This window comes from Schistocerca nitens, chromosome 4 (assembly GCF_023898315.1).
Source record: "Schistocerca nitens isolate TAMUIC-IGC-003100 chromosome 4, iqSchNite1.1, whole genome shotgun sequence".
NCBI lineage: Eukaryota > Metazoa > Arthropoda > Insecta > Orthoptera > Acrididae > Schistocerca > Schistocerca nitens.
In genome coordinates, this window is record NC_064617.1 from 555,828,627 (window position 1) to 555,855,305 (window position 26,679).

General features: G+C 43.5%; 1 protein-coding gene across 2 annotated transcripts in view; it reads left to right on the forward strand.

Moving 5' to 3' along the window:
* The window catches only part of LOC126253205 (uncharacterized), a 599,715-nt gene that overhangs the window by 409,323 nt on the left and 163,713 nt on the right, over positions 1-26,679 (forward strand). For both annotated transcript variants that reach the window (XM_049954381.1, XM_049954382.1), the window contains exon 16: positions 14,029-14,328. In XM_049954381.1, the coding sequence (XP_049810338.1) occupies positions 14,029-14,328 (300 nt within the window). The remainder of the gene's footprint in view (positions 1-14,028; positions 14,329-26,679) is intronic.

Below are 26,679 nucleotides of genomic sequence, written 5' to 3' on the forward strand. Positions count from 1 at the left end.
CCTATCCATGTCATCATCAGCGTTCTTCTGTAACATCACCTCCGATAAGTTTCTATTGACCTCTTCTCTGTACCGTTTATGGTTCATTTTTAAATTTCGTAAACGGCTATGTTTTGGATAAATCCTTTTGAAAAGTACTTGCCTACACTTAAAATTGTCTTCAATAATATCATATTTCTCTTCTTCAGTAAAGATTCTTGCTTCACATCTTGTGTCAGCTATTTTCCTGCCAAAATAGTAAAACTCATCTTCAACTCTGTCTCGTTTCCTAACCTAAATCCTTCAATATCGCCTAATTTAATTCAACTAAATTCAGTTACCGTTGTTTTACCTTTACTGATGAAATTTCATAACCTATTTTCCGTCGTATTCATTCTGTTCTACTTGTAAATATTTTGCCTTCTCATCAACAAACTTTTAATGTTTTTGTTTCATCACCTTGAACTTCAAGTTCCTTTTTTTTAATTTCTCTGCCGTTTTCTTTACCACTTGCTGTATGTACAGATTGAATTACGTGGAGGATAGGATTCAATCCCGTCTCTCCTCTGCCGTAGTTGCTGCCCCCTTTCACGTCTTTCGACTCTTAGAACTACCATACGGTCTATATACAACTTGTGATAACATTTAACGCGTTCCGTTTTTTATTCCTTACGACTACGGAAATTTATACAGTGAATTCCAGTCTACAGTGTCAAGAGAGGTTTTCTAAATGTATGAATGATACAAATGTTGGTATATCTTTCTTGAATCTGTCTTCGAAGATGAGCCATATCAGTGTTTCCAGTCTTTTGTCAGTAATTTGTATGATTATTTTGCAGCCACGACTAACTAAACTGATGGTTCAGTAATACTTGCACCTTTCACGCTCGGCCTTGTTTGGTATTGTGAGTATTTCGTTCTTCTTGAAGTAGGAAGATGTTTCTTCTGTCTCGTATGTCATATCAACTCAAACAGTGTTATACTCCCAAGAATCTTAATAATTCTTACTAAATGTAGTCTGTTCTATGTGCCTTCTTTAGAGTGGTGTTTCGATGCTCTGGCAAATCCCTCACACGTTATCGCCTCTCCATCTCATCTTCGTACTCTTCCTCATCGCTTATCGCAATGTAGTCCTCAAGTTACTTTTATATATGCGGTAATTCCATTCATTCCTTCCACTTCCCAGCCTTCCTTCCTTTTCTTACTACTGATTTGCCATCTGAAGTGTTAACGTTCATCTTTGTGTTGCACTTTTGTTATTAACTTAAAGGTTTTTATTACTGAAAGGCTGCTGGGAAGGCATTTATACTTCTATGCATGCGGTAGTCACTGATTTACTTTATTACTGAACAGTTGTCAATGTTGATATTTGGCCCTTGGAGAAAAATTTGAAAATTGTGGTGATAATTCAGGAATGTGATTAAACAAAAAATCGTTGCAACAATGGTTTCGCATTGAGTCTGTTATCAAGTTGACATTTACTTGGATGACAGATCTGTGTATGTCATTCTATTATTCCTTAACTCTGTATCAGAGCTGGACATAGTTTCTGGCGAGTGATGATATGCCGATATATTGGAAGCCCATGCCCATATATTTATAGTAGGCGAGAGATTAGGAAAAATGCTAGTCGTAAATGCCCTCGGTATCGGGATATGTCAGTACAGCAATGGACAAAATTTAACCTTGCATTATCTTCTCGAAAGATAACGTCACTGATACTTCAAAGGTAGAGTACAAACAGCTACCTTAATGCACCAGAAATGTGATGGCTGCTGCCTTAGATTAACCCTTAGTTCGTAAAATGTGAAAAAATTGGCGTTTACAGTAACCTCCGTCTTGGAGACTCAGTGACCAGATTTTTCGAAGAATTTCCACCATAGTGAATATGGAAAATATTTAACAACTTAAAAGCTTGAAGAAAAATTAATATCAATATTTTTATTGCCTTCCAATCACATTTTGCATTTCAATACGAAAACAATTATAAAATTAGGTACTAGTTTTGACATGAAATAGTTTATAAAGTATATTATAACGTATATTATTCCTTTGTAAAGTTCACAAAATCTAATATTACTGTTTTAAATGAAATAGTTTCTAAACTCTACATGTGTTTTCTCAAATGTCTTGATATACATGCAAAGAAACGGAAAAAAAATCACAAACTTTCTACACACATTTTACATATTTTCATGAAGCTCTGTAAGCAACTGGGTTTATGACATTTCACACACGTGTATGCCGTATTCTGTTCAATTTATAGGGAAAATGACACTTTTTTCTCTTTTCTGTCTTGTCGCTTATTTTTCTTTTTGTTGGATTCCCATGTCGCTACGGTCGCTGATTCGACCCCTGCCTGTGACATGGAAGTGTGTGATGTCATTAGGTTAGTTAGGTTTAAGTAGTTCTAAGTTCTAGGGGACTGATGACCTCAGAAGTTAAGTCCCATAGTTCTCAGAGTCGGCCGAAGTGGCCGAGCAGTTCTAGGCGCTTCAGTCTGGAACCGCGCGATTGCTACGGTCGCAGGTTCGAATCCTGCCTCGGGCATGGATGTGTGTGATGTCCTTAGATTAGTTAGGTTTAAGTAGTTCTAAGTTATAGGGGACTGATGACCTAAGATGTTAAGTCCCGTAATGCTCAGAGCCATTTGAACCATTTGAAGCCACGTCTTTGCTTTTCACCCAAAACCCCTGAAATAATTTTTCTGATGTTATCCAGTAAGTTTGGAATATGGTGCCTTCTCTGCATGTGACGTCTGATTAATTTCATTCCTATCCTCTTAATGAACTCAAATCTTGACATCGTAACTTTATGAAGATACATGACATAGGCATTTGCGCAGCTCACAGATATTAGGATGTAAAATACTGCCAGTGGCCATCTCCTTGTTCTCTGGTTACCTGAGTGGTTGCTGCACTTCATGTCTAGGGCGTATACGCCAGATTTTGTGGCATTATAGAAGCTGGTTTGTTGCTACTTTCATCAGTGTATGCAGTGTGGTGCATTGAAGAAAGAGCTAAAACTGCCTTACATTTTTTTGGAAAAAAAGACAATTGTGTAAGATCCTTAGTAAAACCTGGTAAATACTTGAGCCCACTTTTTTCTTTGGGCTGGGAAGAAACTCTTTTCTAACCTCTATTTTGTTGGATTTTAGACTTCCAATATATGTCAATCAGTTTTTCAGCAGCTCCTTGCACAATTCAATGGAGGAAAACCAATTTTCTGCTGTGATATTTCTGTTTGTCCCGTATATACTTTTGGAAACATCAATCACAGACTGTGTTGGGTTTCGGAACTTTTTCCCTTCCTCAGATAGTGTTGTTCCATCATATCTTTCCCCATATAAATGTAAGCATTATACAGATATGACGAATGTGCATATGTGAGGCACATGGCTTTTACGCCATATTTAGCAGGTTTCTTGGGCATAAATATTTTGAGTCGGCATCTAAATAGGATTAGACTCTCTTCAACACGTGCATGAGCCCCAATCGAATATACCTTCTGACAGTTAGAAATAAAGCTACTGCAGGATCACCTCTTATCCTTTGTTCGCGAGTAGAAGCATCATCAAATCTGAGAGCCACCAGTAAAACTTCACATCGTTTTAGAGACATGACTGCTCGAAGAATGGGACGTCCGGTACAGTCATTTGCCAAGTCTTCACGTCCGGACTTAAAAATGGAACATAGCACCATCAAACCAATCATTGCATCAATTTCAGTTTTGTCTGTATCTTTATAACTGGAAGACGAAGGATTTTGTAATTTATTCCTTATCACTTGTAGTTTTGAGTTGGTATGTACTACTCTCTCATCCAATATCTCAGTGTTAAAAAAGAGACGCCATATTTCTTGTGGGTCTGGGTCGATACCTAACTGGTTGGCAGGGTCTAACATCGATGAAAATCTAATTTTTATTACGTTTTTGTTTGGTGTCTTAGTACCGCTGTTCGGCGCTCTGGAACTCCAACTGAAACAGTTCATCTTGCCACGATAAATTGTCAGTTTTGGTGTCATCATTTTCCCTGTTCTGAAGAGAGTCATCAAAACCTTGTTCATTCTCGGACGTGCAGAGAATATCATTCACATCTATTTCAGAATCTGTCATGGTCTCCTCAGGAACATAAGAATCGTCTGAATGATAATCAATATCGCTTTCTTCAAACTGCTCTAAAGCCATCTGCACCATTCTTTTGCTTCTTTGTGACACACAAGGTATCCCTGCATTAGTAGCTATCTCCGAGTAATGATATATTTGAAAAGTAAGGAGTATAGCACAAAAAACGTACTCGCGTAGGGAAATATCCGTCGTTCAGACGGAGTAAAAATCTTACCTCTACAGCAATATCCGGCTGTGAGACGATGTGACTGAAGTTTTTGTGGGAGTAAAACAATACCATCGTGGAACAACCGCTTATGTGCTATTTCTAGCAAAAATACTCTCCTAGCCTTCTTGATTGATTGAATAACTTTCGTAACCGTCGTGGCTATGAAGACATTATGATCACTAATCCCTGTCTCTGTAGTGACGCCGTCCATAAGTTCAGGCCTCCTTGTACCTACAAGGTCTAAAATATTTCCATAGCATGTGGCCTCTCGAACTAACAGCTCAGGACAGTTTTTGGGAAACGTGTGTCAAAGTACTTCACAAGACTGCCTGTAGATACACCTTAAATGAATCCTTAGACGTGTTAGCCTCCGATAGGTAATTGAAATCCGCCTCCAAATATAGCGTGATCTATTTTCGCGCTACAGAGCGTAGACTTTCTTTGAAAGACTGTAACACTGTCACAGTGGAATCGATTGGCCGGTAAAACTTCCAACAGTTAAATTGATTACATCTAGACATGTTATATGCATATAGACACCTTCAAAGTTAGAGTCAAATTCGACCTCTGTAGAAGTAATGTTTTTGTCCACTACAATGAATATTTCCCTTCTCATGGCACCTAATCTGTCTTTTCTGTATGTAGTATATGTTCCATGAATCTCTGACGTTTTGGAGCTTTGTACTTCGGACTTCACCCAGGTCTCGGTCCCGGTAATAATTTAAGTGTTAAAAATTTCCTGGTGGGCAGTAAATGTGGAAAACCTGCTTCGAACACTTCAACAGATTTACTGATAAAATTACTATGAAATGTCCTTACACAGAACGCAGCCTGATTTCGCTATCCTCATAATGACTTAAGAATATTCTAGAGAGAATTTCTAGCTATCGTCTATCCTAAAAATTATCTCGTGTGCTGCCTGGGTAGGTGCTTTCTTCGTGTAGTGCACCACAGACTAATCAGGGAGAGTCCTACAATTCTCCACTCAACAACGCAGATGCAGAAATCTGCAGGCAAGACCGTCACAGACGAACCAGAGAATCCCGATCAACTATGGTGGCAATGCTGCAAGTTCCGATATCTGCTTGCACATTGGACGTGATGCCAGCAGCCTTCACCACTTCCGTCAGCCGCCAGTACGAACTAAGGATAGCCCCAGAACGCAAGCGACAGTTGAAGATGGTGCCGATGTGAGCCACGACTTCCCAGACGATTGCACCCTGTACACAGAAAGCGGCAAGCAGCGCCTGTTCCACATCCTTCATGAGGCCCCCAACATACATACGGAGTGCACATTGGATATTTTCTCGGTGCTGAACGGTAGTTCATTAAGGGACTCCACAATGCGCCTAACACTGAAGCCAATAACTAGCAACCCCTCCCCATGCATGCCTGCTCGGACCCTGCTGAAGGAGTGGTCACCTTTCCACGTACATGTTCAATGGGTGAGGCCGGACGACCAGACTCCACACTGCTCCTCCGTCTGGAGCGACGTGAATGTGTTACCAGTCGCCTGTGACACCTTGCAATGAGAGCAGATCCACCGAGTTGTTTACATTGGGAGGTGCCTCGGCAGCAGAGCCCGTGTGTGAATCACGCGCCACCTGAGATGTCTCGTGAAATTCGTCAGATTTTCCGTCAACGCTACACCGAAAGGCAGTAGTTTACGACCGTAGCAAAAAGTGTGAATTGTGGCCATTTCCTCTTGTGTCCGCACACATCTTATCCAGCGCATCATGAGTTTCTTAAGAAGTAAACTAGTGGGTTGGTGCATAAGTTCGTAGCGTTTTTCCTCAACAGGGACTTTAGTCATCAATAATACAGGGTGTATCAAAAAGGTGGCTCAAACTTACACGCCTGAAAGTACACGATAATAGAAGCACAAATGTCAAATAAACATGGGCTCTAAAACGCATAACTTAAGAGCTGTGAGATATTCTTTATTCTCAATATTATGAAACAAATGTCTTATACTGCAAGCTCTTTGCTTTACATATTTTGGAAAGTGGTAGTATGGACCAAAACTGTAAAAATGTGCTCTAAAATGCATACCTTAAAACATACAAAGTACCGAAGATGAACAGGTGCTCATAGCTGTTAAGGTATGCAGTTTAGAGCACATGTTTACAAGACATTTTTTTCTCGTTTTGGTCGATACTGTCACTTCCCAAAACATGGAAAGCAAAGATAATGCAGTAGAAGAGATTTGTTTCACAATATTGAACATCAAGAGTATCTAATAGCTCTTAAGGCATGGGGGTTTGAGCCCATGTATACTTGGCATTTATTCTTCTATTACCATGTACTTTCAGCCGTGTAAGTTTGAGCAATCCTTTTTCATACAACCTGTATTTTCTCCTACACTATTTACAAAGAGACTGCCAACACTGGGTAAATTTTTGATTCTGCGACTGTAGAAATCACGTGGTTTTGAGGTGAAGAGCTGGTCGAGCCGGTTCCTTGAAACTAGAATTATATATTAATACCTTCAGCCGTTGGCGGGCGTCGATAGGTATCAACGGGGACAGGTGAAAATGTGTGCCCCGTCCGGGACTCGAACCCGGGATCTCCTGCTTACATGGCATACGCTCTACCCATCTGAGCCACAGAGGGCACACAGGACAGTGCGACTGCTGGGACTATCTCGCGCACGCCTCTCGCGAGACTCACTTTATATGTCCACACACTACATTCGTAGTGTCCCTACCGAACACACTCATTACTTGTGGAAGACGTTCTCACCAAGTCCCGTAAGAGTTCGGGTAATATGTGAGCATCCGCACAGAAGAAGATCGTGGCCGGTATTGCCAGAACTATATACTTACACGGATATGGTGTCTGTTCTTTCGGACATGTCCGGATGTACACATATTACCCGAACTCTTGTGGGACTTAGTAAGAACGTCTTCTACGAGTAATGAGTGTGTTGGGTAGGGACACTAAGAATGTAGTGTGTGGACATACAATGTGAGAATGTGGATCTCGTGGGACGCGGGCGAAAGATAGTCCCTACAGTCGCCCTATCCTCTGTGCCCTCGGCGACTACGATGGATAGACCGTCTGCCACGTAAGCAGCAGATTCCGGGTTCGAGTCTCGGTCGGGGCACACTTTTTCACCTGTCCCCGTTGATATATATCAACGCCCGTCAACAGCTGGAGGTATAAATATATAATTCTAATTTCGTTCTAGACGGCTTCAGGTCATCAATGATGTCGGTTCTTTAGGGCACATCCGAAACAACAGACACCATATACATACAAATATATAGTTCTGGCAATACCGGCCATGACCTTCATCTTTAGTGCGGATGCACAGATATTACCTGAACTCTTACGGGACTTGGTAAGAATGTCTTCCAGGTGTTATGAGTGTGTTGGGTAGGGAGACTACGAATGTAGTGTGTGGACATATAAGGTGAGAATGTGGGTCTCACGGGAGGCGGTCGCCAGATACTCCCTGTCCTCTGTGCCCTCGGAGGCACGGATCGATAGAGCGTCTGCCATGTATGCAGGAGATCTACATCTACATCTACATTTATACTTCGCAAGCCACTCAATGGTGTGTGGCGGAGGGCACCTTACGTGCCAGTGTCATTACCTCCCTTTTCTGTTCCAGTCGCGTATGGTTCGCGGGAAGAACGACTGTCGGAAAGCCTCCGTGCGCGCTCGAATCTCTCTAATTTTATATTCGTGATCTCCTCGGGAGGTATAAGTAGGGGGAAGCAATATATTCGATACCTCATCCAGAAACGCACCCTCTCGAAACCTGACGAGCAAGCTACACCGCGATGCAGAGCGCCTCTCTTGCAGAGTCTGCCACTTCAATTTGTTAAACTTCTCCGTAACGCTATCACGGTTACCAAATAACCTAGCCGGTCGAAGTGGCCGTGCGGTTAAAGGCGCTGCAGTCTGGAGCCGCAAGACCGCTACGGTCGCAGGTTCGAATCCTGCCCCGGGCATGGATGTTTGTGATGTCCTTAGGTTAGTTAGGTTTAACTAGTTCTAAGTTCTAGGGGACTAATGACCTCAGCAGTTGAGTCCCATAGTGCTCAGAGCCAACCAAATAACCCTGTGACGAAACGCGCCGCTCTTCTTTGGATCTTCTCTACCTCCTCCGTCAACCCGATCTGGTACGGATCCCACACTGATGAGCAATACTCAAGTATAGGTCGAACGAGTGTTTTGAAAGCCATCTCCTTTGTTGATGGACTACATTTTCTAAGGAGTCTCCCAATGAATCTCAACCTGGTACCCGCACTACCAACAATTAATTTTATATGATCATTCCACTTCAAATCATTCCATACGCATACTCCCAGATATTTTACAGAAGTAACTGCTACCAATGTTTGTTCCGCTATCATATAATCATAAAAAAAGGATCCTTCCTTCTACGTATTCACAATACATTACATTTGTCTATGTTAAGGGTTAGTTGCCACTCCCTGCACCAAGTGACTGTCTGCTGCAGATCTTCCTGCATTTCGCTACAATTTTCTGATGTTGCAACTTCTCTGTAAACTACAGCATCATCCGCGAAAAGCCGCATGGAACTTCCGACACCATCTACCATGTCATTTATATATATTGTGAAAAGCAATGGTCCCATAAAACTCCCCTGTGGCACGCCAGAGGTTACTTTAACGTCTGTAGACGTCTCTCCATTAATAACAACATGCTGTGTTCCGTTTGCTAAAAACTCTTCAATCCAGCCACACAGCTGGTCTGATATTCCGTAGGCTCTTACTTTGTTTATCAGGAGACAGTGCGGAACTGTATCGAACGCCTTGCGGAAGTCAAAGAAAATAGCATCTACCTGGGAACCTGTATCTAATATTTTCTGGGTCTCATGAACAAATAAAGCGAGTTGGGTCTCACACGATCGCTGTTTCCGGAATCCATGTTGATTCCTACACAGTAGGTTCTGAGTTTCCAAAAACGACAGGATACGCGAGCAAAAAACATGTTCTAAAATTCTACAACAGATCGACGTCAGAGATATAGGTCTATAGTTTTGCGCATTTTGTTAGAGTCCCAGTCGGGGCACACATTTTCACCAGTCCCGTTGATAAATATATCAACGCCCGTCAGCAGCGAAAGGTATTAATATATAATTCTAATTTCTTTCTAGATGGCTGCGGGTCATCAATGATGTCTGTTGTTTCGGACATGTCCGAAATAACAGACACCACATCCATATAAGTATATAATTCAAATGGTTCAAATGGCTCTGAGCACTATGGGACTCAACTGCTGTGGTCATTAGTCCCCTAGAACTTAGAACTACTTAAACCTAACCAACCTAAGGACATCATACACATCCATGCCCGAGGCAGGATTCGAACCTGCGACCGTAGCAGTCGCACGGTTCCGGACTGCGCGCCTAGAACCGCGAGACCACCGCGGCCGGCAAGTATATAATTCCTTGAAACTTTCTCGATAGATAGGAGGAAAGGTGAAAATCTGAGGACGCAAAATCAGATGCGTAAGGTGGCTGCTGAATCAGTTCCAACCCTACTTCTGTTCAGTGCTTCTTGTCACTCTAACAGAAGGTTCAAAATGGTTCAAATGGCTCTGAGCATTGCGGGACTTATGATATATGGTCATCAGTCCCCTAAAACTTAGAACTACTTAAACCTAACTAACCTAAGGACATCATGCAACACCCAGTCATCACGAGACAGAGAAAATCCCTGACCCCGCTGGGAATCGAACCCGGGCGCGGGAAGCGAGAACGCTACCGCACGACCACGAGCTGCGGACCTCTAACAGAAGGGGAGCGGGCGTTATCGTGGAGAAGCACCATTTCACCCAGTCTTCATGGTCGTTGTTCTTGGATAGCTTCTGCAAGAAATCTTAAATTTTGACAATAAATGTGAGCAGTGATAGTTACACCTAGGAGAAGCAATTCATAGTACACCACACAGTCGCTGTTCTACCAGACGCATAACATTATCATTTGTGCATGCGCATATATCTTTGTACTAGGAATTGCTTCTTTCTTTGGGCTCAGCCATACATTATATTTTCCCTAAGTTAGCGTAAATAAACAAGTCCTTGTCACCTGGAAAGTCACGGGATAGGAATGGTCGGTGTTGTTCACAAGCCAACTGATGACGAGCAAGCAGAGATACACATATGGCCACCGTCTGATTTTTGTGATTTTGGCACGGAGCATGTGGTACATATAAATTTTTTTTTTAACCTTCTCCATTGCATCTAAATCTCGCATGATGGTTGGAAGATCACAGTTCATCGCATTGGGCAGTATGTGAGTACAGTGATGTGAATCATTGTGGATTAATGTATTTAAACGATCTTTATCATAACGCGAAAGTTTTCCAGAACGTGGGGAGTCACTAATGCCAAAAAGATCCTCCTTAAAACAAGAAAACCGTCTATTTGCGTTGCTCTGTGCATTGGCCTTATCCCCACATACGGGGCTACTGCTTCTGGCTGCCTTCGCTGTTGTTACCCCACTATTTAACTCAAATAGAAGAATGCATAAAAAATGTTCCGATTTTTCCAACTGGCACTCGATTTTCTGGCATCCGCAGCTCCAGTCACTATTTCCAAATAACAAAATGAGAATATGTAAAATTAAGTAGGAGCAGTGAACTATAAATAGATAATGTCAATCGATAAATAAATCCATAGCAACAAGAATGCTAACATGCAAAACAAACACGCTGCGAAGTGTACCAACCTAATAGAAATTCATACAGAGAAACATACAGGGTGTTACAAAATGGTACGGCCAAACTTTCAGGAAACATTCCTCACACACAAATAAAGAAAAGACGTTATGTGGACATGTTAGAGCTCATTTTAGTTTCGTCAGTATGTAGTGTACTTCCTCGATTCACCGCCAGTTGGCCCAATTGAAGGAAGGTAATGTTGACTTCGGTGCTTGTGTTGACATGCGACTCATTGCTCTACAATACTAGCATCAAGTACATCAGTACGTGGCATCAACAGGTTAGTGTTCCTCACGAACGTGGTTTTACAGTCAGTACAATGTTTACAAATGCGGAATTGGCAGATGCCCATTTGATGTATGGATTAGCACGGGGCAATAGCCGTGGTGTGGTACGTTTGTATCGAGACAAATTTCCAGAACGAAGGTGTCCCGACAGGAAGACGTTCGAAGCAATTGATCGTCGTCTTAGGGAGCACGGAACATTCCAGCCTATGACTCGTGACTGGGGAAGACCTAGAACGACGAGCACACCTGCAATGCACTAGTCAATTCTTCGTGCAGTTGACGATAACCCTAATTTCAGCGTCAGAGAAGTTGCTGCTGTACAAGGTAACGTTGACCACGTCACTGTATGGAGAGTGCTACGGGAGAATCAGTTGTTTCCGTACCATATACAGCGTGTGCAGGCACTATCAGCAGCTGATTGGCCTCCACGGGTACTCTTCTGCGAATGGTTCATCCAACAATGTGTCAATCCTCATTTCAATGCAAATGTCCTCTTTACGGATAAGGCTTCATTCCAACGCGATCAAATTGTGAATGTTCACAATCAACATTTGTTGGCTGACGACAATCCGCACGCAATTGTGCAATCACGTCATCAACACAGATTTTCTGTGAACGTTGGGCAGGCATTGTTGGTGATGTCTTGATTGGGCCCCATGTTCTTCCACCTACGCTCAATGGAGCACGTTATCATGATTTCATACGGGATACTCTACCTGTGCTGCTAGAACATGTGCCTTTACAAGTACGACACAACATGTGGTTCATGCACGATGGAGCTCCTGCACATTTCAGTCGAAGTGTTCGTACGCTTCTCAACAACAGATGGATTGGTAGAGGCGGACCAATTCCATGGCCTCCACGCTCTCCTGACCTCAACCCTCTTGACTTTCATTTATGGGGGCATTTGAAAGCTCTTGTCTACGCAACCCCGGTACCAAATATAGAGACTCTTCGTGTTCGTATTGTGGACGGCTGTGATACAATACGCCATTCTCCATGCTCGGAAGGTGGCAGGTTGTATATACAGGGTGTTACAAAAAGGTACGGCCAAACTTTCAGGAAACATTCCTCACACACAAAGAAAGAAAATATGTTATGTGGACGTGTGTCCGGAAACGCTTACTTTGCATGTTAGAGCTCATTTTATTACTTCTCTTCAAATCACATTAATCATGGGGTGGAAACACACAGCAACAGTACGTACCAGTGTGACTTCAAACACTTTGTTACACGAAATGTTCAAAATGTCCTCCGTTAGCGAGGATACATTCATCCACCCTCCGTCGCATGGAATCCCTGATGCGCTGATGCTGATAAACGAAAGTTGGTGGACGTGCTTGTGCACCCGAAAGAAAATTATTATTCAAATTTTACGCCCGTAGCGCAGGAGTGGCGCTAGTAGCGCCGCTATGAGAATGCAGAGCAGATTTGCTTTAAACACACGCTGTAATGGTCTTGAGCTTTATTTACCTTTGAGATCGGACTTGATGAGTTGATGCTAGTGAACAGTGCCTTTAAGGCGACAAAGACGCCATTCTCAATACCACACCGAGATTGAATGAGGTCATGTAACAGGGCTTAAAGACGCTTGATGTTCCTTCTGCAATACTGCAGCAAGATTAGGCAGAGAAGTAACTACTGTACACTACTGTTACCAGCGGTGGCCAGGAGAATGTACAGTTGCAAGAAGATCGAACTCCGAACGGCCACTGGGCACTACCGACAGTGAAGACCATCGTGATTGGCAAATGGCTCTGGTGCATCGCACTGGATCTGCAGGTGCAACTTGAGGAGCAGTTGGCACCACAGTGGGGAAAAGAACCGTTACAAATCGCTTACTTCAAGGACTGCTCTGAGCGACATGCTACGTAGCGTGCATTTCACCGACCGCAAACCACCGCCATCTGCGTCTTGAGTGGTGTCAAGCGAGAGATCACTGGAGGGCAGGATGGAGGTCTGTTGTGTTTTCTTGAAAGCAGGCTGTGCCCCGGTGCCAGTGATGGCTTTGTGTGTGTGTAGAAGGAGGCCAGTTGAGAGACTGCAACTAATCTGTCTGCATGCTTGATACACTGGACGTACACCTGGAGTTAGGTCTGGGGTGCCACTTCGTATGACAGCAGGAACACTCTCTTGGGTATCCCATGCATCCTGACTGCCAATTTGTGCTTAAATCTGGTGATTCGACCTGTTACGCTGCCATTCATGAACAGCATTCCAGTGGTTGTTTCCAAAAGGTTAAGCTCGCCGACATACCACTGTTGTAATCCAACATGTTCCACAGGGTGTCCACATGTCGCCTTGGCCTGCTCAGTCAGCAGAGTTGTCTCTAATCGATCACATATGGGACATCATCGGAGGACAACCCCAGCGGCATCCCCAACCAGCACTTAGCGACCCTGCATTGGTCAACCTTGTACAACAGGCAGGCAACTCCAGCAGGCAAACCAACATCCGGAACCTTAACAACACAATGCGTGCACGTCTGGGTGCTTGCATTCAACCAGTTACTAATGCACTGGCTTCTCACATTTGTAGTGGGGTTTAAACTAATCTGCGATCTTGCAATGTTAATCATATAAATAAGTCACCTAGACAAACATATTCCTGAAACTCAATTACTGGACATTAATTATTTCTGAGTGTTGGGACTTTTTCCGTCACTGTACTTATTCAGTGACCACGTGCAGTTAGAACCGTGTTCCTTACACTAGCCCTATATTTTCTGCAGTGGGTGGAGTCGGTACTGGCGGAACAAAGAGAAGCGAGAGCGCCGGGAGGTCTGTCGGCGCTGCACGTGGCGGCGGCTGTGGGGCACCCCGAGGTGGTGCAGCTGCTCAGCCGGGGCCTCGCGGTGCACGGCCACGACGCCTGCGGCTGGACGCCGCTGCTCTACGCCGCCGCCTGCGCGGATGCCGGCCGCCGCCGGCCCACGGTGCTGGCGCTGCTGGCAGCGGGCGCCGACGCCGGCTACGAGGCGCCCTCTGGCGACTCGGCGCTCTCCCTCGCGGCGCTGGCCCGGCGTCTGGACGTGAGTACGGACAGTGCCTGTTCTCTTGCAGGTCTCTTCATTTAGCATATGGAAGGCCGTAGAAAATGTAGCACACTAAATAGACAAAAGAGATCAAACAAAAACACGAAACTACCTCCATCTACACATACAGTGAGGTGACAAAAATCATAGGATACCAATATGCTTACATACAAATGGCGGAAAATCGCGGGCTAGGAATTGGCAGAGCCGTCATTTGAACTCAGGTGAGGAAAAAGTTTTCCGACGTGAGCAGGATTGCAAGATCGGAATTAAGAGACTTTGAACGCAGAATGGCAGCTGTAGCGAGATTCGAGGATTACTCCATTTCGAAAATCGTTAGAGAACTCAGTATTCTATGATCCACACTGTCACTTGTGGGCCGAGAATACCAAGGCCAACGTCGAGAACAGCAGCGTTTCCTAAGAGTTGACAAGCAACATTGCATGAAATAACTGCAGAAATCTACGTAGGATGTACGACGGACGTATCCATTAGGACAGTGCGGTGAAATCTCTTTCATTTTTAACCAGAATGAGATCACCTTCAGCGCCTCTCCTGGGCTTGTGATCATAGTGATGGCCCCAGGATGACTGGAAAACCAATGCCTGGTCGGATGAGTACCAGTTACAGGTAATGAGAGCTGATGCACCTGTGGTCTATGGTTGGCATCTTTGATTAGTAAACAAAACGTTCTTGGTCCCGGGTTCTAAACCCGCCATCGCTTAAATATTGATCAATAATCAGCACTGGTAGCCGAAGACTTCCGGTATAAGAAGTCAATCTCATTCTGTCAACGGCCTTGTCAAACAGGGCTGTGGAGCGGGCAGAGGTTCAGAGCACTCTCTTGTCCTTGGGATGGGACACTGCCCCTAAAGGCGGAACAATCAGCAATGATCAACGGCATGTGGATTGAGCAGGTAATGGACACCACTGCATTAAAGACTTACCACGTGTATCCACACGACATGTGAATTGTAACTGTAAAAGTGTAATGGATCAAATGGCTCTGAGCACTATGGGACTTAACATCTATGGTCATCAGTCCCCTAGAACTTAGAACTACTTAAACCTAACTAACCTAAGGACATCACACAACACCCTGTCATCACGAGGCAGAGAAAATCCCTGACCCCGCCGGGAATCGAACCCGGGAACCCGGGCGTGGGAAGCGAGAACGCTACCGCACGACCACGAGCTGCGGACGAAAAAGTATAATAATGATCTCTCCATTTGCAAAAGATTCTGGAATAGTCGCCCATTCGGATCTCTGGGAGGGGGCAGCCAAGGGAAGGTGACAATGACAAAAAGATTGAATAATCAACGAAATGGAAACCTTCTACAAGTCTGTTTGTGGAATGTCGGAAGCTTGAATGTGGTAGGGTAGCTAGATAATCTGAAAAGGGACATGGTAAGACTCAATCTAGATATATTAGGTGTCAGTGAAGTCGAATGGAAAGAACACAAGGATTTCTGGTCAGATGACTATATGGTAATATCAAAAGCAGCAGAAAATGGTATAACGGGAGTAGAATTCGCTATGAATATAAATGAAGGGCAAAGAGTCTGTTACAGTGAACAGTTGAGTCATAGGTTTGCTGTTATCGGATATGAGGGCAAACCAACAACGACAACGATAGTCCAGGTTAAATGCCGACGTCACAAGCTGAAGATGATGGGATAGACAAAGTATATGGGGATATTGAAAGGGTAACACAGCACATAAAGCGAGATCAAAATCTAATAGTCATGGGAGACTGGAACGCAGCTGTAGCGGAAGGAGTAGAAAAGAAGGTTACAGGAGAATATCGGCTTGAGACAAGGAATGAGAAAGGGGCAAGACTAACTGAGTTCTGTAATAAATTTCAGCAAGTAATAGCGAGTACTCTGTTCAAGAATCACAAGAGGACGCGGTATACTTGGGAAAGACCGGGTGATACAGGAAGATTTCAGTTAGACTATACCATGGACAGACAGATATTCCAAAATCAGATACTGGATTGTACGGCGTACCCAGGGGCAGGTATAGACTCAGATCACAATGAAGAAGAGTCGGCTACAGCTCAAGAGATTAATCAGAAAGTGTCAATACGCAGAGAGGTGGGATACGGAAACTTTAAGGGATGAGGAGAAATGCTTGAAGTTCTCTAACGCAATGGATAGAGCAATAACGAATAGATTTTAAACATGGCTGCAACAGCAACTGTTGAAATTCTTCACGATAAAGGATGACAGCCAAAAATAGTTGCAGGATAAAAATTTATTAAAATATCTTGACCAAGGTTTCGGTACATATAAATATACCTTCATCAGAAGTAAAAAATCTGAAATTACATCATGCAATGGAGATTAATAAAACAATTGTGCCAAAGGCGTCGTCAATAATTGAGACATCTTCTCCATTTGTACAACATGACTATGGGCACAGGGTCAAAGCGAACAGTTTAGCACCATTACTTCGCCTATGAACTATCGAGACAACAGTGTGTCACACACTGTATATGGGGATATTGAAAGGGTAACACAGCACATAAAGCGAGATCAAAATCTAATAGTCATGGGAGACTGGAACGCAGCTGTAGCGGAAGGAGTAGAAAAGAAGGTTACAGGAGAATATCGGCTTGAGACAAGGAATGAGAAAGGGGCAAGACTAACTGAGTTCTGTAATAAATTTCAGCAAGTAATAGCGAGTACTCTGTTCAAGAGACGCGGTATACTTGGGAAAGACCGGGTGATACGGGAAGATTTCAGTGTGACACACTCTTGTCTCGATAGTTCATAGGCGAAGTAATGGTGCTAAACTGTTCGCTTTGACCCTGTGCCCATAGTCATGTTGTACAAATGGAGAAGATGTCTCAATTATTGACGACGCCATTGGCACAATTGTTTTATTAATCTCCATTACATGATATAATTTCAGATTTTTTACTTCTGATGAAGGTATATTTATATGTACCGAAACCTTGGTCAAGAAATTTTAATAAATTTTTATCCTGCAACTGTTTTTGGCTGTCATCCTTTATCGTGAATAACGAATAGCTCATAAGGCAGTACAGTTGAAGACGAATGGACATATCTAAAAAGGGAAATCACGGAATTTGGGAAGAAAAACATAGGTACAAAGAAGGTAGCTGCTAAGAAATCATGGGTAACCGAAGAAATACTTAGGTCTATCGGTGAAAGAAAGAAGTACAATAGGGAAACTCAGGAATACAGAAATTCAAGTCGATGAAGAATGAAATAAATAGGAAGTGCAGGGAAGCTAAGACGAAATGGCTGCATGAAAAATGTGATGAAATCGAAAAAGAAATGGTTGTTAGAAGGTGACATTAAAAGCGAGAGTGGTAGTATTAAGAGTGCAACGGGAATTCCCCTGTTAAATGTAGAGGAGGCAGCGGATAGGTGGAAAGAGAATATTAAAGGCCTCTATGAGGGAGAAGATTTGTCTCATGTGATAGAAGAAGAAACAGAATTCGATTTAGAACTGATAGAGGATCCAATATTAGAATCAGAATTTAAGGGAGCTTAGGAGGGCTTACGGTCAAATAAGGCAGAAGGGATGGTTAACCTTCCATCAAAATTTCTAAATTCATTGGGGGAAGTTGCAACAAAACTACTATTCACGTTGGTGTGTATAATGTAAGAGTCTGGCTGTATACCATCTAACTTTCGTAAAAATATCGTCCATACAAGTCCGAAGACTGAAAGAGCTGACATTTGCGAAAGTTATCGCACAATCAGCTTAACAGCTCATGAATCCACGTTACTGACAAGAATAATATGCAGAAGAATGTAAAAGAAAATTGAGGATATGTTAGGATTTGTCGACCTGGAGAAAGCGTTCGACAAAGTAAAATCGTGCAAGATGTTCGAAATTCTGAGATATTTAAGGGAAACCTATAAGGAAAGGCAGATAATACACGGCATGCAGAAGAACCAAGAAAGACTGAATGACGAAGAATGAAGTGCTCGGATCAAAAAGGATGCAAGTCAACTGTTCAATCTGTATATCGAAGAAGCAATGATGGAAATAAAAGAAAAATTTCAGGACCGGAATAAAAATTTAAGGTGAAAGGATAACATTGATACGATTAGCTGATGACAAAGACATGTTGAGTGAAAGTGAAGAAGAATTACATGATATGCTGAATGGGATGACCAATCTAATCTGCACAGAATATGGATTGAGAGTAAATCGGAGAAAGACGAAAGTAATGAGAAGTAGCAGAAATGAGAGCAGCGAGAGACTTAACATCAGGGCTGATGGTCACGAAGTAGATGGAGTTGAAGAATTCTGCTACCTAGGCTGCTAAATAATAATCAATGACGAACGGAACAAGGAGGACATAAAAAGCCGACTAGCACTGGAAAAAAGGGCATTCCTGGCCAAGACAAGTCTACCAGTACTAAACATAGGTAATAATTTGAGAAAGAAATATCTGAGAATGTACGTCTGGAGCAGAGCATTGTATGGTAGTGGTACATCGACTGTGTGGAAAACTGGAACAGAAGAGAATCGAAGCATTTAAGATGTGGTGCTACAGAAGAATGTTGAAAAATAAGTGAACTGATTAGGTAAGGAATGAGGAGGTTCTGCGCAGAATCGAACATGTGGAAAACTCTGATAAGGTGAAGTGACACGTTGATAGGACATCTGTTAAGACATGAGGGAATGACTTCCATGGTACTAGAAAGAGCTGTAGAGGGTAAAAATTGTAGAGCAAGACAGAGATTGTAACATATCAAGCAAATAATTGAGGACATAGGTTGCAAGTGCTACTCTGAGATAAAGAGGTTAGCGCAGGAGAAGAATTCTTGGCGGGCCTCATAAAACCAGCCAGAAGAATGATGACACAAAAAAAAGGCAGATGGTCGGGTCAAAAATGGCTCTGAGCACTATGGGACTCAACTGCTGTGGTCATTAGTCCCCTAGAACTTAGAACTACTTAAACCTAACTAACCTAAGGACATCACACACACACCCATGCCCGAAGCAGGATTCGAAACTGCGACCGTAGCAGTCCCGCGGTTCCGGACTGCAGCGCCTAGAACCGCTAGACCACCGCGGCCGGCGATGGTCGGGATCTAGTGTGGCACAGACCCCACGAAGGCATGGATCCAAGTAGTCGAGAAGTCACTGTGCAAACTCGTGGTGGATTCTTAATGGTGTGGGCTTTGTTCAGATTGAATGGATTGTGTATCTGGTACAGCAGAACGATCACTGACTGCAAATGGTTATATTCGGCTACGTGGAATTCATTTGCAGCCATTCATCGACTTCGTGGCCACAACAACGATGGAATTTTTATGGATGACAATGCTATACATCAGGCCATAATTGTTCGGATTTAGTTTGAAGAACATTCTGTGCAATTCGATAGAATGGTCTGCCCACTCAGGCCGCCCTATATGAATCTTATCGACCATTTATGGGGCATAATCGAGAGGCCAGTCCGTGCACAAAACTTTGAACTGGTGACACTTTCGCATTCATGAACGGCTATAGAGGCATCATGGCTCGATGTTTCTGCAGGGTAATTCAAATGACGTGTTGACTCCATGCCACGTCGAGTATCTGCAGTTCGCTGTTGAAAAGGAGGTCCGACACGACATTAGAATGTATCCCATGATTTCTGTCACTACCACGACATTATTTCACCAGGACTTCCGTGGCCGTTATTAGAAACACGTTGTGACGTTATAGCAAACCAGTTCAATTTTGATTAAGGTAAACGCATCGCAGTTGGAAAGGTTTCAAAGACCGTGCATATCCTACCAAGTGTTTCAGCAGGTCCTCGGGAAATATCACGACAAAAATCGACGATAAGCCGTACGAAGCGCCCCCACTCCCAGCTGTAGTAATATTGTGGTTGAGCAATACCATCTACATCGACGCTCCACAAGTCATCTGAAGCAATTTTCATAGGACCAGGAAAGCGGACGCAAGCTGGTCGAGTTTTGTGGCGCTGCGAAGCACTGTGCAGCATGGAATGTAAAATAAGAAATATCAGAACTTTGCTTCGTGGAGAGGAACGTAGTCAATCACATAAAACGCCTCTTCTTATGTCAAAATAAGATATTACTGGGTTACATGGTGTAAAGTCGAAGACAGTGTTTTGATTATAACTTATATGTGTGAATGCACCGATACGCTGTCACGCTGAAGACCTCTCCAAATCGGTTTTGTACGATTCTTTACAATGAAACGACTAGAATCGTTGTTAAGGTTAAGTGTTTGAAGGTTAAGTGTTTATCGTCTTCCATGCTTTTCGTATTATAGTTGGAGTGCTACGGAAGTATGCAATTTCAAGATACCGGTGTATCCAACATTTGTCAAAAAAATTTTGTTTGGTACGAATTGTTGTTATTAACTGTCGGCGAGTGACATATCAGCAGATAAGGCCTTCATGTCAGGTGAGCTCAAAGACACAGAACTAAATTAATGTGTGCCAACTGTGAAGTAATAAACAGCAGAGCAGAGTGCAATTTTAAATGTTGCAACTTCACATCCTCCTTTCTAGACACTGTACACGTACGCGCACATGCACACGTACAAGCACACACACACACACACACACACACACACACACACACACACAGAGAGAGAGAGACAGGTGTGTGTGTGTGTGTGTGTGTGTGTGTGTGTGTGTGTGTGTGTATTACGAAAAGGATAGACTGCTACTCATCATAGAGATGACATGCTAAGTTGCAGACAGGCACCATGAATCGACCCTTAACACACTTAAGCTTCCAGCCAGAGAACTTCTCACAAATAAAAACAGACCCTCATTTGGAAACCCGGGCTCGAGTCCCAATCTGACAAATTTTCATGGTCTTCTTTCTTCCAGAATGCAGTGGGGTAGAGGCAGCGACAGCAGAGTACTAGGCGGGGGGATGGGGGGGATGGGGGGGTCGGGGTGAGAGGGCAGCGCTGCCTGCAGACCACGCAGCAGCTGGTTTGTGACACGACAAGATTTCCAGGTGCAGCATCTGAAGGGGGATTCGAAGTGGAAAGGGGAGCAGAAAAGGAGGGGAGCAGTGAAGGGGGAAATACGAGTGAGTGTGTTGACAGAGAGTGGCACACTGTGTGGATGAAGCAATGCAAACTGATATGCGATGACAGTACAGCAGGGACCGAAATCATTGGGTTAACGAGGGTGTAGGTTACCTTGGGTTGAGGTTAGAATGATTTCAGTAGGGAGAAGCAATTATGAGGATAACTGCACCTGTGCAATTCAGAAAAGCTTGTAATGGAGGGGAGAAGCCAGATGGCCTGGGCCATCAAGCAGCTATATGTATCAAGCATGTTATATTCAAGTCTATATTGTCCCACAGAGTGGTTCACTTTGCTCTTGGTCACAGTTTGGTGAGGCCATTCATCTTGGTGGAAAGATGGTTGTACTAACATGAAAACCTGTTCAGAGGTTGCAACAGAGGTGATACATGACATGCCTGCTTCCACAGACTTGTCCTACCACATCACAGGCCAGGAGACCTGTGGAAGCAGCCATGCACAGGTTTGTATGTTGGCTTGACTACCATCAGCTGCTCACCAGGATGAATGGTCACCACCATACTGTGATCAGGAGCAGAGTGGACCATCCTGTAGCACAACATGCAGCTGAACACAATATGCTTGATGTCAATGGTTACTTCACAGCCTGGGACATCTGGATCCTCCCCTCTAGCACCATCCTTTCTGAGTTGCACCGATGGGAGTTATCTTTGAAAAACTTTCTCCAAACCTGTAATCATCCCATCCTCAATCTATAGTTAGTGCTGTGCAGGGGGATGAATGAGTGGTGGTGGAAGACTGGTGGGCCCAGATGTAACATTGTTGACAGTACTCTAATTTTTATTGCTTGACCTCATTATCTCTACTGCATTTACTTCATGATTCAGTAGAGTCAATAATTATGAGTAAAACAATTGTATGACAATGGTACTAAAGATATGAGTATTCAGATTTTATAGACATAGAGCTGAATAGACAGCAGTTTCCACCTGTAGCTACTGAGATGTTGCGATGTGTTGCTGAGGTTGGCAGCCTTTGGAGGCCATGGCTGTTGACATTGGCAGCACTATGTGTTATGCTCTGATGCTGTCCAACTTGGGGAACTGCTCCTCAGCTCTGCAGCCAGCCGTGATAGCAGTGTATGGAAGTGGTAGGGCAGTGTCTATTGTGGCAAATTTTGTTTGTGTAGGTCACATATATTCAGGGGAAAACTTGATTGACTTAGGAAACCCTACATCTGCCCTTAAGCTACTGTTATACTAATTGATTTACAATTTTTAAGGGATAATTATGAGGCCCTGGGGATAGGCAGTACTTCTTTGACTAATTAACTAACCCCTCAATTAATTACTTCCTCCCCTCCTGGGAAGTCCACCAGCCCTAGCCTGTCTCCTCGACTTCCCCCTTCCACCTAAAAAATGTTGGAGGCAAAATCGGTCAATGTGTGCAGAGCTATTGGTGTGGAAATGGAAGTATTACTCTGTCCAGCAAATACAATCCTAATTATGTGATCACACTCCTGCATATTACAGGTGTCGTCTTCCTGGAAAATTTATGAATGTGTGCATCCCTTCACATGTAGATATCAACTGAGCTACTGCACAATGCCACCACCTGAGGATGTTCTGCCTATCGCCACTTTCCTCCCTACTCCTCCCAGAGAAAGTAGTCTGGTATTACCACTGAGCTGGTAGACTGCAGGGATCCCACGACAGGAAATTCAGCTACATTGCAGAGGGTGTAACAACATATTGTTTATTTATAATGTTCAATTTGCAGGAGTTTCCATTTGGTGGGAAAAGCTCTCATTCTCTGCTCTTTTGGAAGATGCAGGTCTTGTAAAACACTTCAAACAGAAGTTGCCTGCTACTTAAGCCCCAAACAAAGCATCAGTGGCCAGGACCCCTTTAATACCAGAATCTTTTCTGATTTTCTCGCAAACGCACACCTTCTATACCAGGTCAGTAGAAGCAGCTGCTCTATGTGCTCACCCTGCTGTGCAGATACTGACTGAGGTAGTTCACAATACCACTGACAGAGGATGATTGGAGAAGCAGCCTTCCCATCCTTCCTCCCTCCAATCCCTCCAATCCCTCCAATCCCCTCCTCTGACCTCCCTTGCCACTCTGGTTACTTCCTGTAAGAAAGCCTTAGGTCGCAGCAAACTATTTGATATAAATACATCAGAAATTTCTGTTGACACACATGCACTCTCTCTCTATCCCCACTAAGCATGGGTGGTGGCAGACCTGTGGCACCAAGTCCCATGAGGTACGTAGTGCTGGCAGAAGGCGTAGCCAAGTCTTGAACCCATCACTATTTTTGGTAGAACCCATTTGTGACAGACTACCCAACATAGCTCCGCTTTTGTGATTGCAGTACTAGTTTCCAGTGGCAGGATGCCTCCAATGCCCAATTGCTGCTCTAAAACTGGTGCCTAGTCATCGCCATAACAAGTTCCGCCCTTGTGTATTGACATCGACCCTTTGTTGCAAGTAGCTGCTGTGCGGTGTGGTGGTATATAGTGCTATGCTCAAGTATCGTTGCTTTGCAGTCCATTGGAGTCTTTTATTGTGACACACACGTCACTACAGAGGTGGCTACTGACCCTCCCCTTAACTCATTCGAGCAGTGTGGCCCAGTGGTTAGCACACTACTCACATTCATGAGGACGACTGTTCAGATCCATGTCTGGCCATTCTGATTTAGATACTCCATGATTTCTTTCAATAGTTTCAGGCAAATACCAGGATGGTCCCTTTGAAAGTGCATGGCCAACTTCCTTACCCATCCTTCCCTAATGCAATTGGACCAGTGGACCCCAAATCACTCCACCCTTAATCCAGTGTTCTGCAGCAACTTCGACGCTACTTATCTCACTTTTAATACAGACTTATAATTTTCTGTCCAAAGACTGGGAAACAGCACTATACTAATGTCCCCACACATCCATCCAATGGTTCACCCCCCCCCCCCCCTTCCTCTCAGTTTACATCCCCTCGCTGTAGCTGTGCACTACTCTCTACTGACACACTCATTAGTCTTTTCCCCTTCTCTGTTTCTCTCCTTTTGAACACCCCATGCCCCTTCACCTTCCCTGCCACATACCCTCTTGACACTCTGCCTGGAAGTCTTCTCCTGCCATCATCTAGACCTGGATGCTCCCTCAAGCAGTGCTGACCTTTTTCCCATTATCTTTACCACACTACCCATCCCTCTTTGCCTCCTCACTCAAGATTGCTGCCTCTGTGCGACACACACAGTCGCATTCTCGCCAAAGCTGATGGAGAAAGTGTTCATGTGCATGTGGTGTGTGGTTACTTGTATGAATGTGTGTTTTCCCTTTCTGAATAAGGTTTTGGAGAAAAACTGAAATGTGTACCTACTTCTTTGTCTCGTGAATTTGTAATTAATGTGTGATCTTTATCGTGTGTAGCAATTTGTCCTTTTCACAATGTTGCTGGACATCCCAGATTTTGTATACACAAAGCACAGAGGATATAGCAGTAATACTGTCGTACATAAATTGTTTACCATGATGTACAAGAGACATTGCGCTATTTGCGGTGGGAGACTTACGATTTTTCTGTGTCAGTCTCTTGTATTTTACATGTTTTAAAAATTCTCTCACTGCATATCAACAGTGACCTGGCAAGAATTTCCTATGGGTTTCACTGACTGGCAGAGTGAAGAAATAAAATTTTTCTTACATGGAACACAGTCGTAAATTTGTGTCACACTAGTATTAAAGGAAGTTTTGAAAGCTCGTGTCCTTACTGTCTTGACTCTCTGTCTTTTGCCCTCTATAATGATCATAGCTATTACATTTTCTCTTAATGTATGCCACAGGCTGAACAACATGGACCACGTATTGACAAGGAAGCATATGTGCATTTTAATATAGCCAATTTGGCACGTATATACCACAGGCAGCGTTTTTGACTAGTAAAGTCGTAGGTCCCAGGTTTGAACCTTCCCACAGCTTAAATTTTGAATAAAAATCATAAACAATGGCGTCTAATGACTTCCGGCATAATAAGCCACCCTCCTTAAGACAACAGCCTTGTCAGGCGGAGGAGCGGACACAGGGTTTGGCACTCTGTGGCCTTTGGAGTTGGTAGCAGCCCCTAAAGAAGGAAGAATCAGAAATGATCAAAGGTGTGAGGACGCAGAATGCAATGGAAACCACTGCATTAAAAATACATCACGTTTATCCAAATGACATGTGGCCTGCAACTGAAAAAGTGTCATGATCATCTCTCCACTGGCAAAAAGATTCTAGACTAGTCCCCCACTTCAGATCTCCGAGAGGGGACTGAAAAAGTGTAGGTGACCATGGAAAAATGACTGAATAACCAAAAAAAATTGTAACTTTCTATGAGGAAGGACTTGGACTGTTAGACGTTTGGACACGTAGGGAAGTTAGAAACTCTGAAAAGGGAAATGTTGAAGCTCAAGTTAGATATAGTGGTGGTCAGTTACGTGAAGTGGAAAGAATACAAGAATTTCTGTTCACATGAGCATAGGATAATATCAACAGCAGCAGAAAATGGTATAAAGGAAGTAGGATTCGCTATGAATAGGAAGGTATGGCAGACAGTGAGTTACTGTGAACAGTTCAGTGATTGTTCTCGTCAGAATCAACAGCAAACTAACACCGACAACGATAGGTCAGATATACGTGCCGATGTCGCAAGCTGAAGCCAAAGTGATAGGGGAAGTGTATGAGAATATTGAACGTGTAATTCAGTACATGACGGAAGATACCATGCGGGGTAGCCGCGTGGTCTAGGCGCCTTGCCACAGTTCGCGTGGCTCTCCTCGTCGAAGGTTCCTGTCCTCTCTGGAGCATAGGTGTGTGTGTCTTCCTTAGCGTGGTTAGTTTAAGTTAGATAACGTTGTGTGTTAGCCTAGGTACCGATGACCTCAGTAGTTTGGTCCCATAGGAACTTACCACAAAAAAAAAGGAAGATAAAATTTTAATAGCTATGGTGGACCGGAATGAGGATACAGGGGATGGAGTAGAAGAATTATTACTGGAAGTAGAATACAGGTTTGGCACTAGGATTGAGAGAGGAGAGAGACTAATTGAGTTCTGCAATAACTTTCAGCCAGTAATAGCGAATACTCTGTTCAAGAAACACAAGAGGAGGAGCTTTACTTGGAAAAGGCTGAGAGATAGGGAGGATTTCCGTTAGATGACCTTGGAGTGTAACATGTACCAAGGGACAGATATAGACTCAGATCGTAATTTAGTAGTGATGAATAGCAGGCTGAATTTAAAAGACTGGTCAGGAAGAATCAATGGGCAAAGAAGTGAGATACAGAATACTAAT